The sequence below is a fragment of the Pantherophis guttatus genome, chromosome 8, assembly GCF_059756535.1.
Source record: "Pantherophis guttatus breed Tessera chromosome 8, ASM5975653v1, whole genome shotgun sequence".
Lineage (NCBI taxonomy): Eukaryota > Metazoa > Chordata > Lepidosauria > Squamata > Colubridae > Pantherophis > Pantherophis guttatus.
Window position 1 is genome coordinate 10,961,870 of NC_142070.1, and position 24,584 is coordinate 10,986,453.

Sequence of the window (24,584 nt, forward strand, 5' to 3'; positions counted from 1 at the left end):
AAAAGTTAAAAAAAAAAACCTTCTGATGATCACGGGGCTCAGCTGGGATCATCAGAGGCTTTTAAAAGCATTTTTTTACAACCTCTTCAGCCGAAGTGTGAAAAACGGTCATAAGTCACTTTTTTTCAGTGCTGTGGTAACTTCGGTCACTAAATGAACTGTTGTAAAATGAGGATTAGCTGTATGTGTTACTGGACCTTAGGCGCAAATTCACCGACAAAACCACAAGTTGCAAGAAATGAAGAACAATCAAACGATGTATTTTTATTTATTATTAATTTCGAGGAATAGCATATCTCATACAAATCCCTTTTCTGGATATCACTTGTTAACGGACTGGGGGGGTCCTTTTCATTTTTCAGAATTTCTTGGGGAGGGCAATACGGGGATTAAGCATTCAGAGCTACTACTGACATAACAGGACTTGTTTTGTAGTCCAAGCAATTTTCAGAGGTTCTTGAAGCAAAAAAACCCAAAACAAAACACCATGGAGTTTATAGACTCAGCTAGGAGAAACTTTCAATGGGTCTGTAGGATTTCAGAGTTTAAATCAGCATTGCTAGATAATATCCGCACATTTAAATAAAACCCTACAAAATCATAACTTATATATCTACCTACAATCCCAGCAGGGTTTTTTTCCTCCCCCTCTCGAGGAGAAAACAAAACCAAATAATTCAATAATATAGAGAGCGGAGAAAAAGACGCAGAAAAATACAGACATTTTGGGGAAAATCCACATTACAAAATGTAAGCCCAGTTCCAAACCTCTCTTTATTATTCTGGCTCTCCAATGAATGAGTTTTGGAAATAAAACATTCTATAATAAGCCAGTTTAGAGGCCCCATCGATGAACGACCTTCAAAAGCCGGAGTCCCCGCTTTATTCCAACGGGGGTCTCTCTTTCAAAATTGAACTCGGATTTCCATCCAAAATTTCTCAGGCTCTTTGGAGAAAGTCACGGAATGAAACTGGTTTCATGCCTAATTCAGTTGGCTTTGTAGCGCAGATGTGCCCAGATGACAAAACAGCACAATAATACACTGAAGAGGAAGGGATCGGAATTTCTACATAGTTTAGCTACATTTGCTACCTAGTTTTCTAAGCCTCTGCTTCTCCTAGCGCTATTGCTGAACTTAATATTTTAAACTTCCAAATAATGTCTAGTGTTGAGTTGGCCAACCAGCAGCTTACTCGCAAACTAACAAACAAACAAACAAACAAAAAATCCAGAGCACTTATGTCCCTTTTCATAATAAATAGCTGAACATCTTAGGAACCTCACAACAACACGGTCGTGAGCCATGATCCCCTCAAGGGAAAAATGCAAGGGTTCCTAGATTTTTTTTTTTCCGACAAGAATCACACCAGCGAAAATCTTCCTCAGCTCATGTGGCATCTGAAACAGTCCAGTTGCCCTTGGATAGATCGAAGGGAAGTTCTACTTGGAATCCAGGTGGAGTTCTACTTGGAATCTGATGAGTGGCATTTGCAGGTGGGGATGGGATGAGGAAGGGGGTGGGTGGGAAATCCCATCCAGGGTGCTTCAAAATGATTCACAGTAAGACTCCCATCTTCAAAAGGCTTTCTTCACTGGGTTCTCTTTGATCAACCGCATGCCACCCACCTGGCCATGTCATCCGACAATCAGTGGGTAGGAGAAAGCTGCCTTGCCTGACTTCATGTCAGCTTCGCTTTCTTCTCAGCATCATGTCCCGACTTGCTCTTCACCAACTACTTAGCTCTCATAACTTAAAAACGCGCCTCTTGGTCATCAAGAGGAGGAGTGGAGGGATGGGTAAATAAATAAGCGACCTCAGCCATGGCCTTCATCCTAAGAACCCATGTCAAGATCATAGCAGCAACTGTGGAAAGCACCCAGTCACGCCTTAACCTCTTCCCAGAAGCGTGGACCTGTAAGAGAAGTCAAACACAGAAGGAAGACCTTCCATTAGAATATCAAGACGACACTCATGTGAGTTAGCCAATTGCTTGGCCAACGGTAAGTCCTGCATTCATCTGAACTGCCATCAGGGCCAGTCTGCATACTTTAAGAGAAAGATATACAGGTAGTGTGTTTCCCCGGAAATAAGACCGGGTCTTATATTAATTTTTGCTCCAAAAGATGCATTAGGGCTTATTTTCTGGTTAGGTCTTATTTTGGAGGAAATACGGTACTAAATACACCCATCTGGCTGACAATCTTAACTGGGACTTATTTTGGGGCGTAGGGTTTATATTACGAGCATCCTGAAAAATCACGCTAGGACTTATTTTCTGGTTGGATCTTATTTTCAAGGAAACAGGGTAGTCCTCGACTTATGACCACAGCTGAGCTTGAAATTTCTGTTGCTAATGAGACATTTATTAAGTGAGCTTTGGCCCATTTCATGACCTTTCTTGCCACAGCTGTTAAGTGAGTCACTGCAATGGTTTGTTTAGTAACACGGTTGTTAATCTGGCTTCCCCATTGCCTTTGCTTATCCAAAGCTCGCAAGAGGGGATCACATGACCTTGGGACACGGCAACCGTCATAAATACATACCAGTTGCAAATGTCTGAATTTTGATCATGTGACTTTGGCTGCAATGGTCATAAGTGTGAAAATGGTCATAAGTCACTTTTTTCAGTGCTGTTGTATCTTCGAACGGTCCCTCAATGAATGGTTGTAAGTCGAGGAATACTTGTCTAAAGCAAAATGATACCTATCATTCTTATTCTATAAAGAGGATAAAGAACCATGGTTCCTATAAACAGCTGTGGCGGCTCAGTGGTTAGAATGCAGTACTGCAAGCTAACTGCCACATGCCAACAGTTCGATCCTGACCGGCTCGAGGTTGACTCAGCTGTCCATCTTTCTCAGATTGACAAAACTATTACCCAGATTGTTGGGGCAGTATGCTGACCTTTGTAAACTGCTTAGAGAGTGCTATAAAGCACTATGAAGTGGTATATAAGTCTAAATCACTATTATTTGCTATTCGCCATTATTCTCCCAACAGAAAAAAACATTGGTAACAAGGAGTTCAAATGCAAGAAGAAATATTCAGCCCGTTTATGGACACTGGAAACCTTCAAGCACTCACCTGAGTGTCTTCCACCTGTCTTTTTCAATGTGATTCTCTGGACCTTCACTTTCATACGAGGCCAAATAAAGTGCTACAACCAGAAGGAAAGACAAGATGAGCATTACAGGCATCTTCTAATGTCTCGAATTATGTTCCCAGTGGGATAGCAACGCCGTATCTTTTCAAATGCGTGGTCCTCACGTCTTCAGGGGAAATAATTTTCTCATTTCGAATGGGGTTAAAAGCTTGCGTGAACTGGAGCGCACGTAATAGCTCATAAGTGAGATTCAAGGTTCTTATGAACATCCTTATTATTCTCATCCGGAAGGAATGGAAGCCATGTTAGCCAGGGGTGGGCTTCAAAAATTTTAGCAAGGGGTTCTCTGCCTGGTTGCTGGGTGGGCATGGCCATGGTGGGTGTGGCCTAGTCGGTCTCCTGCACTGACCGGGGGGGGAGGGGCATTTTTGCCCTCCCCAGGCTCCAGAGGCTTTCCTCGAGTCTCCGGGAGAAACGGGCCTATTCTGGCTTTCCCAAACTTCCGGTAGGCCCATTTTTCGCCCTCCCCGAGGCCCTGTGTGCGCCCTGCACTTACCTGCATCTAAACCGGCCCGTTTGGGGACTCCTGTAAGGGGAGGGGTGGGGTGGGGGGGACCAGCCAGGAATGGGATTTGGGGGTTCTCCAAACTGCACAGAATCTTAGCTAGAGGTTCTCCCGAACCCCTGCGAACCCCCAGCAGCCCACTCCTGATATTAGCTGCTTCCTCCTTCTCCCTTCAATGCTCTGAAAAACTGTTCCAAAAGCCTGTGAGATGCACCAAAAATGATTTTGGAAGCAATGCTAAGATCTGCAAGATGTTGAACGGGAATTTTTAACCTAGGAAGTTTGATGTTTTTCTAATGCAAGGACCTGGTGTTGTGTGGTCGTAAACTGCCCAATCAGTTCAAGACAAGGCAAGACTAATCTAATAACAAGAAATAATAGGATGACAGAGTTGGAGGTCTTCTAGTCCAACATTCTGCTCAAGCAAGAAACCCTATCTCATTTCAGCAAATTGGCTTTTCAATCTCCCAGGGATGGAGCATTTACAACTTCTGGAGGCCAGTTGTTCCCCTGGTTAATTGTTCTCACTGTCAGGAAATTTCTCCTTAGTTCTAGGTTGCTTCTCTCCTTGATTAGTTTCCACCCATTGCTTCCATCTGTGCCACAGCCTGTGGCATTGGAAGTCAGAAGGAAAATAAAAGTAGGCAATTACGTATCACCCTGTGTATCAAAATAGCTGTCATATACAACATGTTGAACACGTCTACGGAGATTCTCAGTCCTCCAGGCCATGGTTATCCCAAAGTGCTTTTTTCAAGAGGCAACTGGACTTTCTTTGAAGACATTTCGCTTCTCATCCAAGAAGCTTCTTCGGAGCTGAAGAAGTTTCACTCCTCATCCAAGAAGCTTCTTCGGAGCTGAAGGAAGTTTCACTCCTCATCCAAGAAGCTTCTTCGGAGCTGAAGAAGTTTTACTCCTCATCCAAGAAGCTCTTTCGGACCTGAAGAAATTTCACTCCTCATCCAAGAAGCTTCTTCGGAGCTGAAGAAGTTTCACTCCTCATCCAAGAAGCTTCTTCGGAGCTGAAGAAATTTCACTCCTCATCCAAGAAGCTTCTTCGGAGCTGAAGAAATTTCACTCCTCATCCAAGAAGCTTCTTCGGAGCTGAAATGCTTCTTCGGAGCTGAAGAAATTTCACTCCTCATCCAAGAAGCTCCTTCGGAGCTGAAGAAATTTCACTCCTCATCCAAGAAGCTTCTTCGGAGCTGAAGAAATTTCACTCCTCATCCAAGAAGCTTCTTCGGAGCTGAAATGCTTCTTCGGAGCTGAAGAAATTTCACTCCTCATCCAAGAAGCTTCTTCGGAGCTGAAGAAATTTCACTCCTCATCCAAGAAGCTTCTTCGGAGCTGAAGAAATTTCACTCCTCATCCAAGAAGCTTCTTCGGAGCTGAAATGCTTCTTCGGAGCTGAAGAAATTTCACTCCTCATCCAAGAAGCTTCTTCGGAGCTGAAGAAATTTCACTCCTCATCCAAGAAGCTTCTTCGGAGCTGAAATGCTTCTTCGGAGCTGAAGAAATTTCACTCCTCATCCAAGAAGCTTCTTCGGAGCTGAAGAAATTTCACTCCTCATCCAAGAAGCTTCTTCGGAGCTGAAGAAATTTCACTCCTCATCCAAGAAGCTTCTTCGGAGCTGAAGAAATTTCACTCCTCATCCAAGAAGCTTCTTCGGAGCTGAAGAATTTCACTCCTCATCCAAGAAGCTTCTTCGGAGCTGAAGAAATTTCACTCCTCATCCAAGAAGCTTCTTCGGAGCTGAAGAAGCTTCTTGGATGAGAAGTGAAACGTCTTCAAGGAAAAACCAGAAAGTCCAGTTGCCTCTTGAAAAAAAAAACACCTTTGGGACATGCTGAACAATGACAGGTGTTCTTCTCTTACCGTCCTCACTGAAAACTGGAATGGTGAGCAGGTATTGAAGGATTTTCCGGTCCCTCTCAAAAGGACATTCCACTTGCTTCCAGGTCATAAACTCACTCACTTGTTTAGCCAATTCCCAAAACTTCTGCAAGGAACGAACAAAACGGGAAAAGCACATGAGCTAAGCAGGTAAAAGGGATCCATTAAAAACAAGGCAATATGGTTGATTCCTCTGCTTCAGAAGGACATATTTATTTATTTATTTATTTAATTTGTATACCGCCCTTCTCCAACAGGACTCAGGGCGGTGAACAGCCATGGTAAAAACATAACATATAAAATTTAAAAGCAATTTAAAAACATTAAATAATTTTGGCTAACCATTTAAAACCACCCGGATTAAAACCAATTACAAATTAAAACCGAAAGGATGGGATCAAGCCAGCCTGGCTAGGTGAAAAAGATGTGTTTTCAGGGCCCGACGAAAAGTCCGGAGGTCTGGTATCGTGCGTATCTCTGGGGGTAGGTCGTTCCAGAGGGCAGGTGCTGCCACAGAGAAGGCTCTCCCCCTGGGGGTCGCCAACCGACATTGTCTGGCCGACGGCATCCTGAGGAGTCCCTCTCTGTGGGAGCATACTGGCCGGTGGGAGGCTATTGGCAGCAGAAGGCGGTCTCGTAAATACCCCGGCCCTAAGCCATGGAGCGCTTTAAAGGTGGTCACCAACACCTTGAAGTGCACCCGGAAGACCACAGGAAGCCAGTGCAGTTCGCGCAGGAGAGGTGTCACATGGGAGCGCCCCGTCGCTCCCATAATCCCCCGCACGGCCGCATTCTGGACCAACTGGAGCCTCCGAGTGCACCCAAAGGGGAGCCCCATGTAGAGAGCATTGCAGTAGTCCAGACGGGAAGTGACGAGTGTTTGAGATCATGAAACGGTTGTGATAAAGGAGAGTATTTGCAGCTCAGGGTTGACACGAGGGGTTCTTGGTGCTCTCTGAGCTTGGTTTGTTTTCTTGCAGACGTTTCATTACCCACCCTACAGAGCAGGGGTGGGTTCTACTTACCTTTCCCACCGATTTGCAACGGGATCGGGCAAGTGTGTGAGCGAAGCGAGCATGCACGCCTTGCTTCTGCGCATTCGCAGATCGCTGTTGACGACATCCAGGGCGGTGGGTGGGACCTCCTGCTGTTTTTACTACCGGTTCTTGCGAACCGGTCCGAACCAGGGGCAACCCACCACTGCTACAGAGGTGGTATTCAGCCGGTTCGCACCAATTCGGGCAAACCGGTAGCGGCGGTTGCGGGCCCACTCACCCGCCCTGGCTCCAAGTCATGCTAGTTAGGCACGTTTTTTAGGGTGGGCGCATGTGCAGAAAGCACATGAACGAACAAAGCTCATGCGCAGAAGGCCGGGCACATACGCAGACAGCACGCGCACACACAAAGTGTGTGTACACGCGGCGAACCGGTGGTAAAGGTAAGTGAAACCCACACGCCACCCTAGTAACATCACCAATGCTAGAAGGGAGTTGGGTTTGCTCTCAATTTATATTCTAGTGAATTGTTCTGTTGGGGTTGTGGTGGTGGTGGGTAGTCTTAGAGGTTGTTTGGCTGTTTATTGTTAGTTTGTTTGGCTATGGTACATAGCTAACAATAAACAGCCCATGCAAAAAATTTCCAGGACAATTCCCACCAATAATGACAGGGCAATTCACTAGATTATAAACTGAGAGCAAATCCCACTCCCCTGTTGTGGTCTGCCAGCAGCCTGCGGACCTGGCAGCAGAGTCAGACAGTGAGGAGGCTGGGGAGGACAATGGACCAGTCCTGGAGTCAGGGGAAGGCCCGGATGAGGGCTCTGCGTCGGAGGCAGAGATGGGGCCAGGGCTATCTGGGAGTGATGCGTGGACTCCAGAGCCTCCAGAGGCAGATAGCAGAGAGGCAGAGGAACAGGAAGAGCCTGTTCCTAGTGCATGCATGCGCAGAGCTGCCAAAAGGCAAGAGCAGCTGAAGAAAAAAGGACAACTCGGGAGTAAGGCCAGGAGATGATTGGCCACTCCCAGAAGGCTTAAAAGAGCAGCAACGAGCCATTGGGTTCTTTGTAGAAAAGCAACATTGATTCCCGTGCTTTTTGTCAGAGTCTCTTGAACTTTGTGGGTTTTTTGCCAAGAAAAGCCTTTGGCAGGTTGCCAAAGACATCAAAGGTTGGTGATAAGGCCGTAGGACTAGTTATGAAGAATTTATTTTGGACTAAACTGAGAATGAATTAATTCTCAGCTGTTTTAATAAAATAAGTTTGTTCAGGAGTGAATTGTGTTTGGTAATCACTACGTGGGCCTCGGTCACAACATCCCCTTCCAGTACCAATGACGTTACCTAGTTTGGATAAAGAAATATCGGCAAGGAAAACAACCAAGCTCAGAGAGCACCAAGGAGTCCTTATAACCCTTGCCTTTTGTCATTCTGCTCATCCTGCTCCTTCGTGTCTATAAGGATGGACTATTCCTTAATTCTTTTATTTTAAATATTTTTTTTTAATATTAAACATAAAAATTCAATGTCTATATAAACAGTGTGTTGTCTGAGTACAGTTGTTTTTAAGAAATAGTAATAATAACAATAATATTCATAACATTAATGATAATCACATAATATTTGCTTATCCATTTTAATAAATCTTCAATGTGGTTAATCATTTCCTTATGCTTTTTTAAGTTTCTAACTTCTGTTTCTGCTGGTTAGCCATTGATAAAACAAATCCCATGTTAAAAAGTATTCAGTTTCTTCCTTCTCCTTAATTCTGAGTGTTAGTCTATCCATTTCTGCACATTCTAATATTTTTAATCACATTTTCATCTGTAGGGATTGCTTCATTTTCCCGTTGTTGCGCAAACACAATTGTAGCTGCAGTTAACACATGTAAAATTAAATATGTACCGTGTTTCCCCGAAAATAAGACCCTGTCTTATATTTTTTTCAACCCTGAAATAAGTACTTGGCCTTATTTTCAGGGAGGTTTTATTATTTTGGGGCACGTGGAGCAAGGTGGAGCTTTTCTTGCCATCTTACCTGATTTCTAGCTCTGTCTCCCTAACCCTAACCAGAGGAAATGGCGGGGAGCAGCTGTGCATGCATTTAAATGTTTTTGGGGAGGACTTATTTTCTGGAGAGGTCTTATTTATGGGGAAACACAGTATTCCCTTTATTATACTTTTCTGGTAGAATACCCAACAAAAATATTTCTGGCTTTAGATCAGGGGTAAAATCCAGCAGGTTCTGACAGGTTCTGGAGAACTAGTAGTGGAAATTTTGAGCAGTTCGGAGAACAGCAAATACCACCTCTGGCTGGCCCCAGAGTGGGGTGGGAATGGAGATTTTGCAATATTCTTACCCCTGGAGTGGGGTGGGAATGGAGACTTTGCAGTATCCTTCCCCTGCCACGCCCACCAAGCCACACCCACCAAGCCACGCCTACAGTAAAAAATGTGGATTTCACCACTGCTTTAAACGTACATGTTGCTTTACTATTTTTCCCAACCATGTGTGTATTTTTGTGTATTAAGGACTATTCCTTCATTCTGTGGGTTGGGGAAGAAAAGACCAGCGCTTTGTCAATGAAAACAAGGCATTTTGGACATGCTCAGAGGAGATAGGGCTCTTCAAAAAATCCAACCATTGGTGGAAGGGAAGGAAACATGTCAAGAGCCTTGATGTACTGTAACCCGTACAAAGTTCCTGCACCTGCATTCCAAACTCTAGACGAGGCTTTCTGTTCCTGCATTTAATTTGACGAGGTTAAAGTTTGAGAGAAATCTGGTAACCCCGAGCAGGCTTCACTTACTTCAAAATTGACATGGCCATTGGGTAAGCGGTTGACACAGCCCTCGTTGAGGAAGTAAATGTCCTTGATAAGCAGGCTGAAAAATGGGATCACAATCTAAAGGAAGGGAGGGAGAAAAAAAAAAAAAACACAATCCAGATTAGCAACAGACTTGTCACTGGAACAAGAGGGAGGGGGTGGGAAATCTTCGTCTCGTTTGGGACAAATAATGAATGAACTGCATCACGTTTGGGACAGAGGTGGCTCCATAAAGCTACATACAACAAGAGAGGCCATCGCTGAAGCTAAACAACAAGGAATTTGAATTGGTGCATATGCTCTCAGTGTACATAAAAGAAAAGACACGAAACTTTTGTAACTTCAAACAGTCACAAAACAAATGTTTGTAAGTCAAAGACTTCCTGTATTTATCTCTTTCTTGGACCATACCTTCTCTCTGCTGCTGTGAGCTGTCAAAGACCTCTGAGTTGCCCCACGGAGGGCTGTGCGGTAATTGTAGAAATTGCTGGAAGGGTCCATTTGATGCTAGAAAAAAAGAGAAGTGGAAATGTAGAGAATTAGAATTTTGTGTCAGAAGCTGTAAAATTGCATCAAAATATTGCTTTAGAAGTCCAGCTTTTAATCTGGGGAGACCATTTCCAATACAAAGCAGTCACTGAACAGTTTTAAAGTAAAAGAGTCAAAACAGGTTATGGATAAAAAAAGCTAACCAAATCTGGGGAGGAAAAAAATCAGATGAAGCAAATAATCGTAAAATTTCATTTCTATCTGAAAGTGCCGATGATCAAAATTATTTGAAAGTGGCAACGGATGAATCAGTAAATACAAGGATCCATTTTCAAAAATCAAAATCCACTATAGTATCTTCCTGAAGTATTGGGACTAGAACAGAATAACAGAATTGGAAGGGACCTTGGAGGTCTTCTAGTCCAACCCCCAGTTTAGGCAGGAAACCCTATACCATTTCAGACAAATGGTTATCCAATCTCTTCTTTAAAACTTCCAGTGTTGGAGCATTCACAACTTCTGGAGGCAATTAATTCCACTGATTAATTGTTCTAACTGTCAGGAAGTTTCTCCTTAGTTCTAGATTGCTTCTCTCCTTGATTAATTTCCACCCATTGCTTCTTGTCCTGCCCTCAGGTGCTTTGAAGAATAGGTTGACTCCTTCTTCTTTGTGGCAGCCCCTGAGATACTGGAAGACTGCTATCATGTCACCCCTGCTATTTCTTTTCATTAAACTAGACAATCTAAGGATTCCCAACCTAAGTTCATGCAGGCTGGGAATTCTGGGTTTTGCAGTCTCAATATATCGAGCCAAAGCATCTCACATAGCATTCCACTTAACAGTATATCCGGCTAAGAAAATGCACTCAGGATATTTATTCGGTTTTCCCTTTTAACAGAACTAATATCGGAGACAATAAATTCATTGCGGAATCATAAAGAAGTTGCAGCAACCACAACAACTCAGTATTTCTGTACAACTGGATAACTGAAGAAGCTTCTTGGATGAGAAGTGAAAAGTCGTCAAGGAAAAACTAAGTCCAGTTGCCTTTTTGAAAGCACTTTTGGGACAACCATCACCTGGATGACTGAGAATCTCCATAGATAACCGGATAGCAACGATTCAGATTAAAAGGTCAGACTTACCTCCAGAATGTCAAACTTGGCAGTCTTGACTTTTGACCAAGTTTTCTTTAATCTGGAGACAGGAGTCATATTCATTCCAGCTTTTATTTCAAAGTGTAGAGAGAAAGAGAAGATCAGAGATAAGAGTTAAAACACACAGCCATATTTTGAGGCCAATTTTTCCCAAAATGAGGAAAAAAAACTAACCAACCACTAAGATATCTACTTTTTTCCAGTTTTCTTTATTTTTATCCAATTACAACAAATGATCCCAAAATATACCATTTCAAAATGGTATAACATTTCTATAGACAGCATGTTAGAAAGTTATATTCCTTTCTAGACTCATGTTTCATAAGCATTTTGGGCATAGATTTCTAGCTATCAACTCCTTTAATAGAAATCTGTTTCAAGAGAAATTTGTGGTGGATTTTCTTGGCTTTCCTACCAGAGGACATGTATAAAGTAAGCTATGAAAAATGTTTCACAAGTCCAATTTACATGAGACTTAAGTAAACTCATCTTGAAGCTAAAGCCTTAAAACATGGCAGCCATTTTTAATGCAGGCCATGCATTATCAGCTTCTGTGAGGGATCCTGACTGGGTTTTCCATCTTTGCAAAGATTCATCAATGAAGTAAAACTAAGCTGGGGAAGGGACATGTTTTGGGCCCGAAATGTCACAATGGGGAAGACGAGAAAGAAGAGACAAAGAGGCAGATCAAGAGTTCCTTTCTCTACTCTATTACTTTTCATAATGTTAAGGCAGTTTTTCTCAACCTTTGCAGTCTGAAGATGTGTGGACTTCAACTCCCAGAATTCCCCAGCCAGCATAGGGAGTTGAAGTCTACACGTCTTCAAATTGCCACGGTTGTGAAACACTGGTGAGGTAAAGGTTCCGCTCGCACATTTGTGCTAGTCGTTCCCGACTCTAGGGGGCAGTGCTCATCTCTGTTTCAAAGTCGAAGAGCCAGCGCTGTCCAAAGACGTCTCCATGCTCATGAGGCCAGCATGACTAAATGCCAAAGGCGCACGGAACGCTGTTACCTTCCCGCCAAAGGTGGTCCCTATTTTTCTACTTGCATTTTTTACGTGTTTTCGAACTGCTAGGTTGGCAGAAGCTGAGACAACAGGAGCTCACCCCGTTAAGCGGCACTAGGGATTCGAACCGCTGAACTGCCGACCTTTCGATCGACAAGCTCAGCTGTCTTAGCCACTGAGCCACCGTGTCTCTCCAAGAAACACCGATTTAAGACTTAAAATTCCTAGAAATCCCAGGAACCCTAACAAATGTGAAGGCTTCCAGGTTATCCAACATGATCCAGAAGCTTTGGGGGCAGAATTGGATGAAGGAGAAACATCTAAGCGTTTTTTTCCAAAGCAAAACATAAAGGAAAGGGATAGAAAGCATTCTTATTTATACTCACAAATAATAGCCATTAAAGAGTTAAAGTTGCCAATGTTGAAACACTCTCGAGCGACGTCAATGAAGTATTCTATCATTCTTGCTCTGTGTTTCTTCTTTATAGGCTGCGAGAGAGCAAAACACAACATTGGGATTTAGCTGAGAACTTGTCCAAATGGGAAGAAGGAACTCTTCTGAGCTTTTTAGAGCACTGATTTTTAACTTTTAAAGAAAGAGTTACATTTCAGTCTGGAGTCAAAAGTAAAGGTTTCCCTGCCTAGTCATGTCCGACTCTTAAGGCACGATGCTCAACTCTGTTTCTTGGCCGAGGGAGCCAGCGTTGTCCGAAGGCTGGGGAAAGCTCGGACGAGGGCTCTGCATTGGAGGCAGAGAGGGAGATAGACAGCAGTGAGGCAGAGGAACAGCTGGAGCCCATTCTCAGTGTGTAGAGCTGCCAGAAGACAAGAACAACTCAGAAAGCAGGGTCGACTCGGGAGTAGAGCCACACCTTGGAGGTGATTGGTCCCTCCCATAGGAAATAAAAGAGTGAACAGGGAGTGGGCTTTTGCAGAAAGCAATTTGTTCATTCCGTGACTCTGAGAGACTCTGTGCCAAGTTTGGCCTTGTACTGCAGTTAGAAACAAATTACGTGGCAGTTTGCCAAACAAGATAAGGTGTGTTGAGAAATATTCCTTTGAAAAACTGTTTGGACAAACCGTGCTGACTGTGAATGAACATAATTCACAGTCGTGTAAATAAAAGAGGTTTTGCCAATAATTCCTACCTCCTGCTTGTTAAGAGACTAGGTTAGAACGCCGTGGTCTGATCAAAGCGGAAGGAAGGAAGTGCACCACGTACAGAAGGAAGACCAATGAACAGTTTTGCTTACCATACATATTTCTGTGGCAACCAAATAACTCAGTCTATTGAACCATTCCACGTAAGCTTCCAGATTCCGAGACTTCTTCCGATCTCCATAAGAACTCTGAGAAGGAAACAAAAACCAGGCATTCATGTCTCACCCCACAAATTTAAAGAATTGGTAGCATCTGGCCAAGCCAATTTGGGCTCAGAAATGAAATATGGCTGATTACTGATTAATGTAGGTAGTCCTTGACTTATGACCACAATTGAGCCCAAAATTTATGTTGCTAAGTGAGACGTTAAGTGAGTTTTACCCCATTTTACAACTTTTCTGGTCGTGTTGGTTAAGGGGATCACTGCTGTCGTTAAATGAATAGCACAGTTGTTAAATAAATCTGGTTTCTCCATTGACTTTGATTGCCAGAAGGTTGCAAAAGGGGATTGCATGACCCTGGGATATTGTAAACATCATAAATGTGAGTCCAAGGTTGCCAAATGTCCAAATGTAAATCACGTGACCATGGGGATGCTGCAACTGTCATAAATGTGGAAAATGGTCATAAGTCACTGCCGTTGTAACTTTGAATGATCGCTAAAGGAACTGTTATAAGTCAAGGACTTCCTTTAGTGATAGGACAAACCATTAGCAGATCCCAGGGTCATCGGTCATTTGGGAAGTTGAAATAACATGTCAGAAAGGGGCAATCATAAATCACCCTATGGCTGGGATGGTGAATCTATGGCACTTCTCTGTGGGCACGCGAGCCGTCGCTCAGCTCACTCCACCACGCATGCGTGCATGCCTCCCGCCAGCCAACTGATTTTCGGGATGTGCAGGGGGTGGGGCACCTGTGAAAGATGCGCGTATTTGCACAGGAGGGGTCATGCACGCATGTGCGGGGGAGCGCCAGGGGAGTGTGGGGGTGGTGTAGCGCGCCCCCTCAGGGCCCGTTTTTTGAGCCCAAGAGGCTACAAGGAGGCCTGCTAAGCCAAAAACAGGGGGGGCGGGGGGCGTGCACATGCACGGGGGAATGTGGGGATCACGCGAGCATGCGCAGGGGGGCGCATTGCATTATGCCATTATGCCGGGTGCCGTCACGTATGTGTGCTGTCGGCATGCGTGTGCATACTTTCAGCACATGACGAGAAAAAGCTTAGTCATCACTGCCCTACGGTATTGCAAATCATAATAATATAAAATACCACAACAAAGCAGTAGCATCAATCAGAAGATCCAGTAATCTAACATGTTATCCAATTAAGCATGTTAACATTGGAGATCAGAGGCATATTTACTGGGGAAATATTTTAATGCCAATTTACCTGTATGCACTTTCTGTATTTTATAATATACAAACCAACATCATTTTTCATTGAAATCCATACTTTAACTTCCACAAAAGTTCATGATTTGGGGAGAAACTTTTGCAAAACTGTGTGCACTAAGACACACCTATGTACATATGAAATTTTTACCACAGTTCATCATTGTTCCTGCTATTCACCTTTTCATTGTCCAGGGTGTCCTTCTGTACAAACGCTTGGACAAATTCTTGTGGTCCAATGTAACTAAGTCTCTCCTGAAAGAAAGAAAAATTCCACTCATGGTCAACATTCATCCTTACAGAAGTAAAAGTGAAGGAGTCTCTACGGATTTTACTCTGCTAGTCATTGCTGAACATAGAGGGCGATGCTCATCTCTTTTTCAAGGCCATTGAACCAGCGCAGTCCAAAGACATTTCCGTAGTCATGCGATTTCACGGAGTGCTGTTACCTTCCCACCAAAGTGGTACCTATTTATCTACTTGCATCTGCATGCTTTCGAACCGCATTTGGCAGGAGCTGAGGCAAGGATGGGAGCTCACCCCGCCGCATAGCGCTCAGGTCTCAAACCCCGGGCTGCCAGCTTTCCAGCTAACAAGCCAAGCGTCTTAACTACCGAGCCACCGCGCCTCCCTTTGTAGAAGACCACAGAGAAAAATGATCAAGCAAGAGCCAAATACACAGTGGGGGAATACACTTACTAGCTCTATGTGAGTGAGCTGCTGGGCTAACATGTAAGGATCGCTGCAGACGGTGATGATATCTCGTTGGATGGCCTGGGGTTTGGTCTTTAATACCGTCAGCCTATCGGTTGAAGTAGCATTGATTTTTGCAAGAACTTCCTCGTATTGGTTAAGAGAGGCCAGCTTACGAATGAGGCTCTGGATGACTTGCTGCACATTTTTTCGATAGGCCTGAAAAGAGATGGAAAGAGAAATAATGAAAAGGGATCATCGGTTTTTTTGAATACCTGAAATGCTTTCTGTTGGCATGCCAGAAGATGTCTTCCGATCATGAAGTCACGTTTTACTTGTACCCTCCCTTTATTTTTTATTGATTAATTTTAATATTACGTATTATATTACAAATAATTCAAGGTGGCAAACATGTCCAGCACGCTTCCTCTTTCAATTTTCCCCACAGCAACAATCCTGTGAGGTGAATTGGGCTGAGAGAGGAAGAGGTTGTCCCAAAGTCACTCAGGTGGCTTTCATGGCTAAGGCGGGAATTGAACTCATGGTCTCCTGGTGATTGTCTCAAAGTCACCCAGCTGGCTTTCATGGCTAGGGTGGGACTTGAACTCATGGTCTCCTGTTTTGTAGCCTAGTGGCTTAACTACTAGACCAGGGGTCTGCAATCTTAAATACTCAAAGAGTCATTTGGGCCCGTTTCCCACAGAAAGGAAAACACCGGGCGCCACAAAACCTGGGTGAGCGTGGCCAACTCGATGTCACTCACTTCCACCAGTCACATGACCCCCCCCCAGCCACGCCTACCCAGCTGGTCATTAGGGCAGAGAATCCATTGTTAAAAAACACTAGGAACCACAAAATCCTTTTGACATCTCTCTCTCTCCTCTCCCTCCCTCTCTTTCTCTGTATCTCTCTATGTCTCTCTCTCTCTCTCCCCCTCTCTCTGTATCTCCCTGCCCTGACCGCTTCTCCATCCCCCACCGTCACCCTTACCTTCTCAGGGCAGGCAAGGAGTGACTGGGAGGGGAGGGCGAGCGGTGGGGCCAGCCAGTGGTGTAATCACCTGACAGGGAGCCACAGCAGAGGGCCCAAATAGTCGCATGCGCCTCCGGAGCCGCAGGTTGCTGACCCCTGTACTAGACCAAACTGGCTCTCTATTGCTTCGCCACCAAAGAGAATTGGAAACCACAATCTTTTGAAGATTTCTAAACACCAACAATCACGATTTCTAGTTGAATCTAAACCCAGAATTCTGTTTTAACTTTTGTTTTTACTCTTTCTCCAATTTTTTTATGCACTGTGGCTTTCTTCTTCTTATTACTCTTCTTGGAATTATTAGATGAAATAACAAAAAAAGTAACCAAAAATGGTGAGCTACGTACGTATACTTCGATTTAGCTTGATTAACAAACAACTGTTAAATCAAACCCTTTTTTTAAACATGTTTTCTTATTTTCTCAAGACAGTGCTATAGGCATTACTTTATTCATATAGAAAGGGGTGGAAAATGAAGGCTGGGATGTCATAATGGAGATAAAAATCATCTGGAGCACTTTTCCAATTTGTGGGCAGAAGTGCCACATTTCCTGTTCTGTAGACACAACCAGTGCCTTAGATCAGCACCACTGCAACTTCAAACAGTCACTAACCAAAGGGTTGTAAGTCAAGGACTACCTGTATTATGCTTTGAAGCTCACTTTTTCCTGTGCAGAAGACAAGTTCATGCATGTAGAGCTTTCTGATGAATACAATTATTTAAAAAGGGGAAGCAAAGAATTAGGCAGGTACTAGAGGAAGCTAAAATGGAGATCCAGGATTAAATTTACTTCTGACTCATCTGCACTGCTTCTTTGAACTATGAAAAGCATGGTTTTGTAAGCCTATCCCTTAAAAAGAAAAGAAAAGAAAGAAAAGGAAAAAAGAAAAAAGGAAAGGAAAGAAAAAGAAAAAGAAAAGAGGAAAGAAAAAGAAAGAAAAAGAAAAGAAAAAGGAAGAAAAGAAAAGAAAGAAAAGGAAAAAAGGAAAGAAAAGAGGAAAGAAAAAGAAAGAAAAAGAAAAGAAGAAAAGAAAAGAAAGAAAAGGAAAAAAGGAAAAAAGGAAAGGAAAGAAAAAGAAAAAGAAAAGAGGAAAGAAAAAGAAAGAAAAGAAAAGAAAAGAAAAAAGAAAAGAAAGAAAAGGAAAAAAGGAAAGGAAAGAAAAAGAAAAAGAAAAAAGGAAAGAAAAAGAAAAGAAAAGAAAAAGAAAAGGAGAAAAGAGAAGAAAAGAAAAGAAAAAGTGGGGATGGAAATTAAAGCGACAGGAAAAAAAATGAAACGATTCCAATTAAGTTGTCCACCATAGGCCCTTCCAGTAAAAACCACAGCTTTAATTTTCTTTCTTTTTCTAGCTTAACCTCTTCCTTCAACAGACTTTGCTTGTGGCTATGTGACCACATCATTTGCGCAAGCTGAGTTTCCAACACAACTGACTTGCCAGCATTTTTGAGGCTATGATGTAACTTTAACAAGAAAGCCATAAAAACTGACTTCCAATCTGGAGGATAACTTCTCATTTACATCCATGCTGTGTGAGAGAGAACGGATATTGACAACCATCCCGTGCGCTCCCACAGAGCAGGCCTCCTCAGGGTGCCGTCGGCCAAACAATGTCAACCGGCGGCCCCCCCAGGGAGAGCGCATTCTCTGTCGGAGCGCCGACCCTCTGGAATGATTTGCCCATCGAGCTCAGGATAGCCCCGGACCTCTTCTCCTTTCGCTCCTCCGTCAAATAAATTGATCTGCTAGGGGTTGCACAAACTGTAATAATTTTAAATATGGTTTTTAAGGGGTTTTTAAACTTATTTTGTTATTTTGCGATTTGTATTATTGATTGTTGTTGTAAGCCGCCCTGAGTCCTTCGGGAGAATGGCGGCATATAAATCGCAAAAATAAATAAATAAAATCTTTATATATATATATATATATATGTCAAGTCCTTTTATATTTTTATTCTTAAATCAAAACTCACATTTGATTAAAGGTTGGGCTCAAGCTGTGAAAAGACAATAAAAGGCGAATGAAGGACCTTGATGAATTGGGAGACCATAACGGGGGATGTCTTTCACGCTAGGCCAGGGGTCGGCAACCTTAAACATTCAAGAACCACAAAGGTCCTAACCGGAAGCCCCCGTTCAATTCTGGAGCCAACCGGAAGTCCGGTTCCCCCACCATAGCCTCCTCCTGGCACGGCATCCTTTTACCTCTGCCTGTCCTAACCGAAATCCCTATCAATTGTGGAGTTGACCAGCAACAGGGAGCCACAGCAGAGGGATGAAAGAGCCACATGCGGCTCCAGAGCCACAGGTTGCTGACCCCTGGCTGACAGCCAGGCATGGTGAAATCTCAGACATCTGCAGACTGCTAAAAATTGCCGGCAGATGGACTGAGGGGGCAAAAATGAGGATGCTTCTGGGCTATGATAACTCTAGTCAAAAAGCATTAAAGTAGAATTCTGGTAGTCCTCAACTTACGACCACAATTGAGCCCAAAATTTCTGTTCCTAAGTGAGACATATGTTAAGTGAGTTTTGTCTCATTTTATTACTTTTCTTGCCACATTTGCCAAGTGAATCACTGTGGTTGTTGTTAGTAATATGGCTGTTAAGTGAATAGAAATAGTGCTTAGACTTATATACCGCTTTACAGTGCTTCACAGCAGTGGTGAAATTCAAATTTTTTTACTACCGGTTCTGTGGGCATAGCTTGATGTGGCTTGGTGGGCGTGGCAGGAGAAGGATACTGCAAAATCCCCATTCCCACTCCACTCTGGAGCCAGCCAGAGGTGGTATTTGCCGATTCTCCGAACTACTCAAAATTTCCCCTACCGATTCTCTGAACCATTCGAAATTTCCGCTATCGGTTCTCCAGAACCTGTCAGAACCTGCTGGATTTCACCCCTGCTTCACAGCCCTCTCTAAGTGGTTTACAGAGTCAGCCTCTTGCCCCCAACAATCTAGCTCCTCATTTTACCAACCTCAGAAGAATGGAAGGCTGAGTCAACCTTGAACCTGGTGGGATTTCAACTGCCAAATTGCAGGCAGCCAGCAGGCAGCAGTACTGCACTCTAACCACTGCACCACCGAGGCTCATGTCCAGTGGTGAAATACAATTTTTTTTACTACCAGTTCGGTGGGTGTGGCTTGGTGGGTGTGGCTTGGTGGGCATTCCCACCCCACTCCAGGGGAAGGATACTGCAAAATCTCCATTCCCACCCCACTTCTGGGGCCAGCCACAGGTGGCATTTGCTGGTTCTCCGAACTACTCAAAATTTCCGCTACCAGTTCTCCAGAACCTGTCAGAACCTGCTGGATTTCACCCCTGCTCATGTCTGGTTTCCCCATTGACTTTGCTTGTCAGAAGGTCACAAAAAGGGATTACATGACCCCGGGACACTGGAACCGTCATAAATGTGAGCCAGTTTCCTAGCCTCTGAATTTTGATCACATGACCATGGGAATGCTGCATTGGTCATGTGAAAAATGATCATGTCACTTTTTTGAGTGCCTTTGTAACTTTGAACAGTCACTAAATGAACCATTGTTAAGTCGAGGACTATCTGTATTCAGTTCCTGGATTTTAAAAATTGAAAGGATAAACCTATGGGGGTTCTATTCTTAGAAGCCTAACACTCCTTGTCCTGCTCTGCAATGCAGTGCGATAAATACAAGGTCACAATTTACTTTTCCAAAGGAAACTGCTAGCCAGCATCACAAATAATTTATGGCGCTCTTGAATTCTATTACAATATTGACTTTTCCATTTCTTTTTTTTTTTGCAAATCTCTTCTTCAGTATGCAAACACAGAAGCACTTATTTAAAATTGCATATGGATTGCCCATGGACAAAACAACCCTTTTCAAGGTGGCTTGAAAGTTTAAATAAAACAATAAAAATCTTTCATAACTGTAACTGAAAGACAATTCATAGGGTCAAAAAGCCAAATCAAGTATAAACTTTCAGGTAGCGTTTCCCAATCTTGGGCACATTTTACGATGTGTGAACTTCAACTCCCAGGATTCCACTGTATGCTGGCTGGGGAATTCTGGGAGTTGAAGTCCACACATTTTAAAGTTGCAAAGGTTGAGAAATACTGCCTTAAGGTCAAACCTTTATTAAAACAACTGCCACTATACTTGGAATACTGCATCCAGTTTTGGTTGCCACGATGTAAAAAAGATGTTGAGACTCAGGAAAGAGTGCAGAGAAGAGCAACGAAGATGATTAGGGGACTGGAGGCTAAAACATATAAAGAACGGTTGCAGGAACTGGGTGTGTCTAGTTTAATGAAAAAACAAGGACTAGGGGAGACATGATAGCAGTGTTCCAATATCTCAGGGGCTGCCACAAAGGAGAGGGAGTCAAGCTATTCTCCAAAGCACCTGAAGGCAGGACAAGAAGCAATGGGTGGAAACTAATCAAGGAGAGAAGCAACTTAGAACTAAGGAGAAATTTCCTGACAGTGAGAACAATTAATCAGTGGAACAACTGGCCTCCAGAAGTTGTGAATGCTCCAACACTGGAAGTTTTTAAGAAGATGTTGGATAACCATTTGTCTGAAATGATATAGGGTTTCCTGCCTAAGCAGGGGATTGGACTAGAAGACCTCCAAGGTCCCTTCCAATTCTGTTATTCTATTCGACACAGTTCCACAACACATTCACTGACAATAAATATGTGTCCGGGTCACTTATGGATGGAAGAGCTCTAACATGACAATTTATCTTCTTCTATCCTCCTTAAATTCTTTGAGCAGCAGGCCTTTCTATCCATCAAACATGGTAATATGGGGCTGGACAGAAAATAGACCCTCGTTGTTCTTTCTTTGTACGGTGTTTGATCGGCCAACTACACAAATGACTTCTCTTCCGTTACAGTCGCATGAGACCCTGTGTAAATGTTGATGAACTTATGAGATGTCATATGGTGACATCTTTTAAGATGTTGGGTGGGAAAGCTGATATGATCAGTTGGCCAATCAGGAAACCAGGAGTTCTAGTCCTGCTTTAGGCATGAAAGCCGGTTGGGTGACTTTGGGCCAATTACCAGGGGACTGTGAGTTCTAGTCTCGCCTTAGGCATGAAAGCCAGCAAGGTGACTTTGGGCCAGTCACTCTCCTGCAACTCAACCCATCTCACAGGGTTATTGGTGTGAGGAAAATAAAAGCAAAAAGAAGTATTATGTATGTTCACCACCTTGGGTTATTTGTAAAAAATAATTAAAGGCAAGATAAATAAAAAACATATATAAAATAAAATAAAATAATAAAGTAAAGTAAAGTAAAGTAAAGTAAAGTAAAGTGAAGTGAAGTGAAGTGAAGTGAAGTGAAGTGAAGTGAAGTGAAGTAAAGTAAAGTAAAGTAAAGTAAAGTAAAGTGAAGTGAAGTGAAATAATGAAATGAAATGAAATGAAATGAAATAAAATAAAATAAAATAAAATAAAATAAAATAAAAATAAATTCTGAGAATTGAAGGCCAATATATCTGGAAGATATTAGCACTGAGAAAAGTTGCCTTTAACTGTCATCCTTAAAAAAATACTTATGTGCTTTCCTAGCGTAGAGTAACGTGTGGGCAATTTCCTTGTGATTATGAAATATTGCAGCTGCTCTTGCCTCCAGGATTTCTCAGGACAGTTCGACATTCCTCAACAACAGTTATCTATTAATCTGTCTTTCTTTGTATAACATCACAAGCAGACAATGACTCATAGTGGTTTCCAACAATTGAAACAACATAAAGCATCAAATTCAAAACAATAAAAGAGTTACACAATGATTGAACAAGCTCAATATAGTGGCGTGCGATGAAAACTAGAAAAATAGTGACTAACCACTCAATCATCATAATCTTAGTTGCGAAAGGCTCAAGCCTTATAGAATGATGCCAAGGACAGTAATAACTGAATTTCTAGGACCACGGTGTCCTGCCTTGGCCACTTTAAGACTTCAACTCCCAGAATTCCTCAGGCAGACATGCTGGCTAGGGAATTCTGGGAGTTGAGGTCCAAAGGTCTTAAAGACTTGCCCATTTGTTGGTTGCGAAGTCGTGTCCGACCCATCGCGACCCCATGGACAATGTTCCTCCAGGCCTTCCTGTCTTCTACCATCCTCTGGAATCCATTTACGCTCATGCTGACTGCTTCAGTGACTCCATCCAGCCACCTCGTTCTCTGTCGTCCCTTTCTTCTTTTGCCCTCAATCGTTCCCAGCATTAGGCTCTTCTCCAGGGAGTCCTTCCTTCTCATTAGGTGGCCAAAGTATTTGAGTTTCATCTTCAGGATCTGGCCTTCTAAAGAGCAGTCAGGGTTGATCTCCTCTAGGACTGACTGGTTAGATCTTTACAGCATTGGACTTCCCTTTCACCACCAGATGCATCCACAGCTGAGCGTCCTTTCAGCTTTGGCCCAGTCGCTTCACTCTTTCTGGCGCTACTAGTACTAGCCCTCTGCTCTTCTCCAGTAGCATATTGGAAACCTTCCAACCTGAGGGGCTCATCAAGCCAATAGGATACCCCTATTCTATGGGAAGGCTAGTCAACCAAGGTGGGGGCCTCTGTGTACAAGAATGTCCCTTCACGGGAGCCGTGAGATATATCCAACGGGGATAAATCCACACATCCATGTGGGAATATCCTGGGATTCCATATTATCTCTATGCAATCTATCTATTCAAATCAGTTTTCTATGCAGAAAAGTATACATAAATATATACATATTTATGGTATTATTACGTTTTGGAGTAAGCAGCTTTATGCAAGAGTAAGAAGTTAAAAGAAGCAAGTTGAGAAAAGGAATGGAAGCTAAATCTGATTTACCATCCCCAGAATGGACCTGAGATGGAATAAATTCTCTCTGATGTAACTGCTTATATTATATCCCCTCTGACAGAGCTCAGAGAGAGACTAACAAAATCGGAACACCAAACATTATGCAAAATCATTTTGAATAAATGAGAGTGACGGATCCAAAGGAAGCATCCATGTTTCCTCCTTGTGGACTTGTGCAAATTTCTATGAATTATCACTAATTATAAATTGGTTGAACTGGATATTGCATTCCCTGAATATAGTAATCTACCTTTTATTACGACCTATCGAGGCTGAAGTGTAACAGTTTTTCTGCCCTTTCGCGTGGTCGTTTCCACTTGTACAGAAATTGTAACTGAAGACCCCTGAAATTCTACTTCTATATATTTTCTGCAAATACAACAGAATTAATCATTCCTTAGATAGTCCTCGATTTACAACCATTCGTTTAGGCACTGAAAAAAAGTGACTTATGACCGTTTTTCACATGTACGACCAACTGAAGCATCCCCCATTTTGGTCACACGATCAAAATTCAGACGCTTGGCCTCTGATTCATATTTATGACGGTCGCATTGTCCTGGGGTCACGTGCTCACCTGTTGCAACCTTCTGACAAGAAAAGTCGATGGGGAAGCCAGATTCATTTCACAACCGGGTTACTAACTTAACAACTGCAGTGATTCACTTAACAACTGCGGGGAGAAAGGTCGTAAAATGGAGCGAACACGCTTAACGACTGTCTTGCTTAGCAGTGGAAATTTGGGACCCAACTGAGGTCGTAAGTCGAGGACTACCTGTATATTCCATTCCACACATATAACCATTACTGTCAATGCCGGAGTGGGCCTGGTTGGAGCCATCTTGGAGGCTTCAGAGTTGCCAAATAACAGAGGGAGGGGGAATAATAGTTAGATGGGGGTTTGTAGCCAAAATAATAAGGTTTTCCTGGGGGAACCAAGGACATTCTCACAGGTGGCTGGCCAGCAGAGGAGGATGGTAACCAGGCAACCGGCCAGCAACTGGATTGGACAATGTGACCAGTGACCTGGGGGAGGGAGAAGGAGAGGGAAAACTAGGTTCTACCATATCTCAAAACCTAAAATGGACACCCAACATCAAAAACGTCACCAAAAAGCACAACAAAGAATGTTCTTTCTGCGCCAACTCAGAAAACTCAAACTGCCCCAAAGAGCTGCTGATCCAGTTCTACAGAGGAATTATTGAGTCTGTCATCTGCACCTCTATAACTGTCTGGTTTGGTTCTGCAACCCAACAAGACAGACACAGACTTCAGAGGATAATTAGAACTGCAGAAAAAAAAACAATTGCTACCAACCCGTCTTCTGTTGAGGACCTGTATACTGCACGAGTCAAAAAGAGGGCTGTGAAAATATTTAAAGACCCCTCGCATCCTGGATATAAATTGTTTCAATTCCTACCCTCAAAACGACACTATAGAGCA

General features: G+C 43.1%; 1 protein-coding gene across 3 annotated transcripts in view; it reads right to left on the reverse strand.

Moving 5' to 3' along the window:
- Positions 1-239: 239 nt before the first annotated feature.
- Positions 240-24,584, reverse strand: part of RASGEF1B (RasGEF domain family member 1B) — a 276,546-nt gene continuing 252,201 nt past the window's right edge. For all 3 annotated transcript variants that reach the window (XM_060686999.2, XM_034431195.3, XM_034431196.3), the window contains 10 exons: positions 15,291-15,503; positions 14,772-14,846; positions 13,292-13,387; positions 12,425-12,527; positions 11,020-11,099; positions 9,796-9,891; positions 9,367-9,462; positions 5,547-5,670; positions 3,087-3,159; positions 240-1,914 (listed from right to left, as the gene is read on the reverse strand). In XM_060686999.2, coding sequence (XP_060542982.1) covers positions 1,890-1,914; positions 3,087-3,159; positions 5,547-5,670; positions 9,367-9,462; positions 9,796-9,891; positions 11,020-11,099; positions 12,425-12,527; positions 13,292-13,387; positions 14,772-14,846; positions 15,291-15,503 — 981 coding nt within the window. In that variant the 3' untranslated portion in view covers positions 240-1,889. The remainder of the gene's footprint in view (positions 1,915-3,086; positions 3,160-5,546; positions 5,671-9,366; positions 9,463-9,795; positions 9,892-11,019; positions 11,100-12,424; positions 12,528-13,291; positions 13,388-14,771; positions 14,847-15,290; positions 15,504-24,584) is intronic.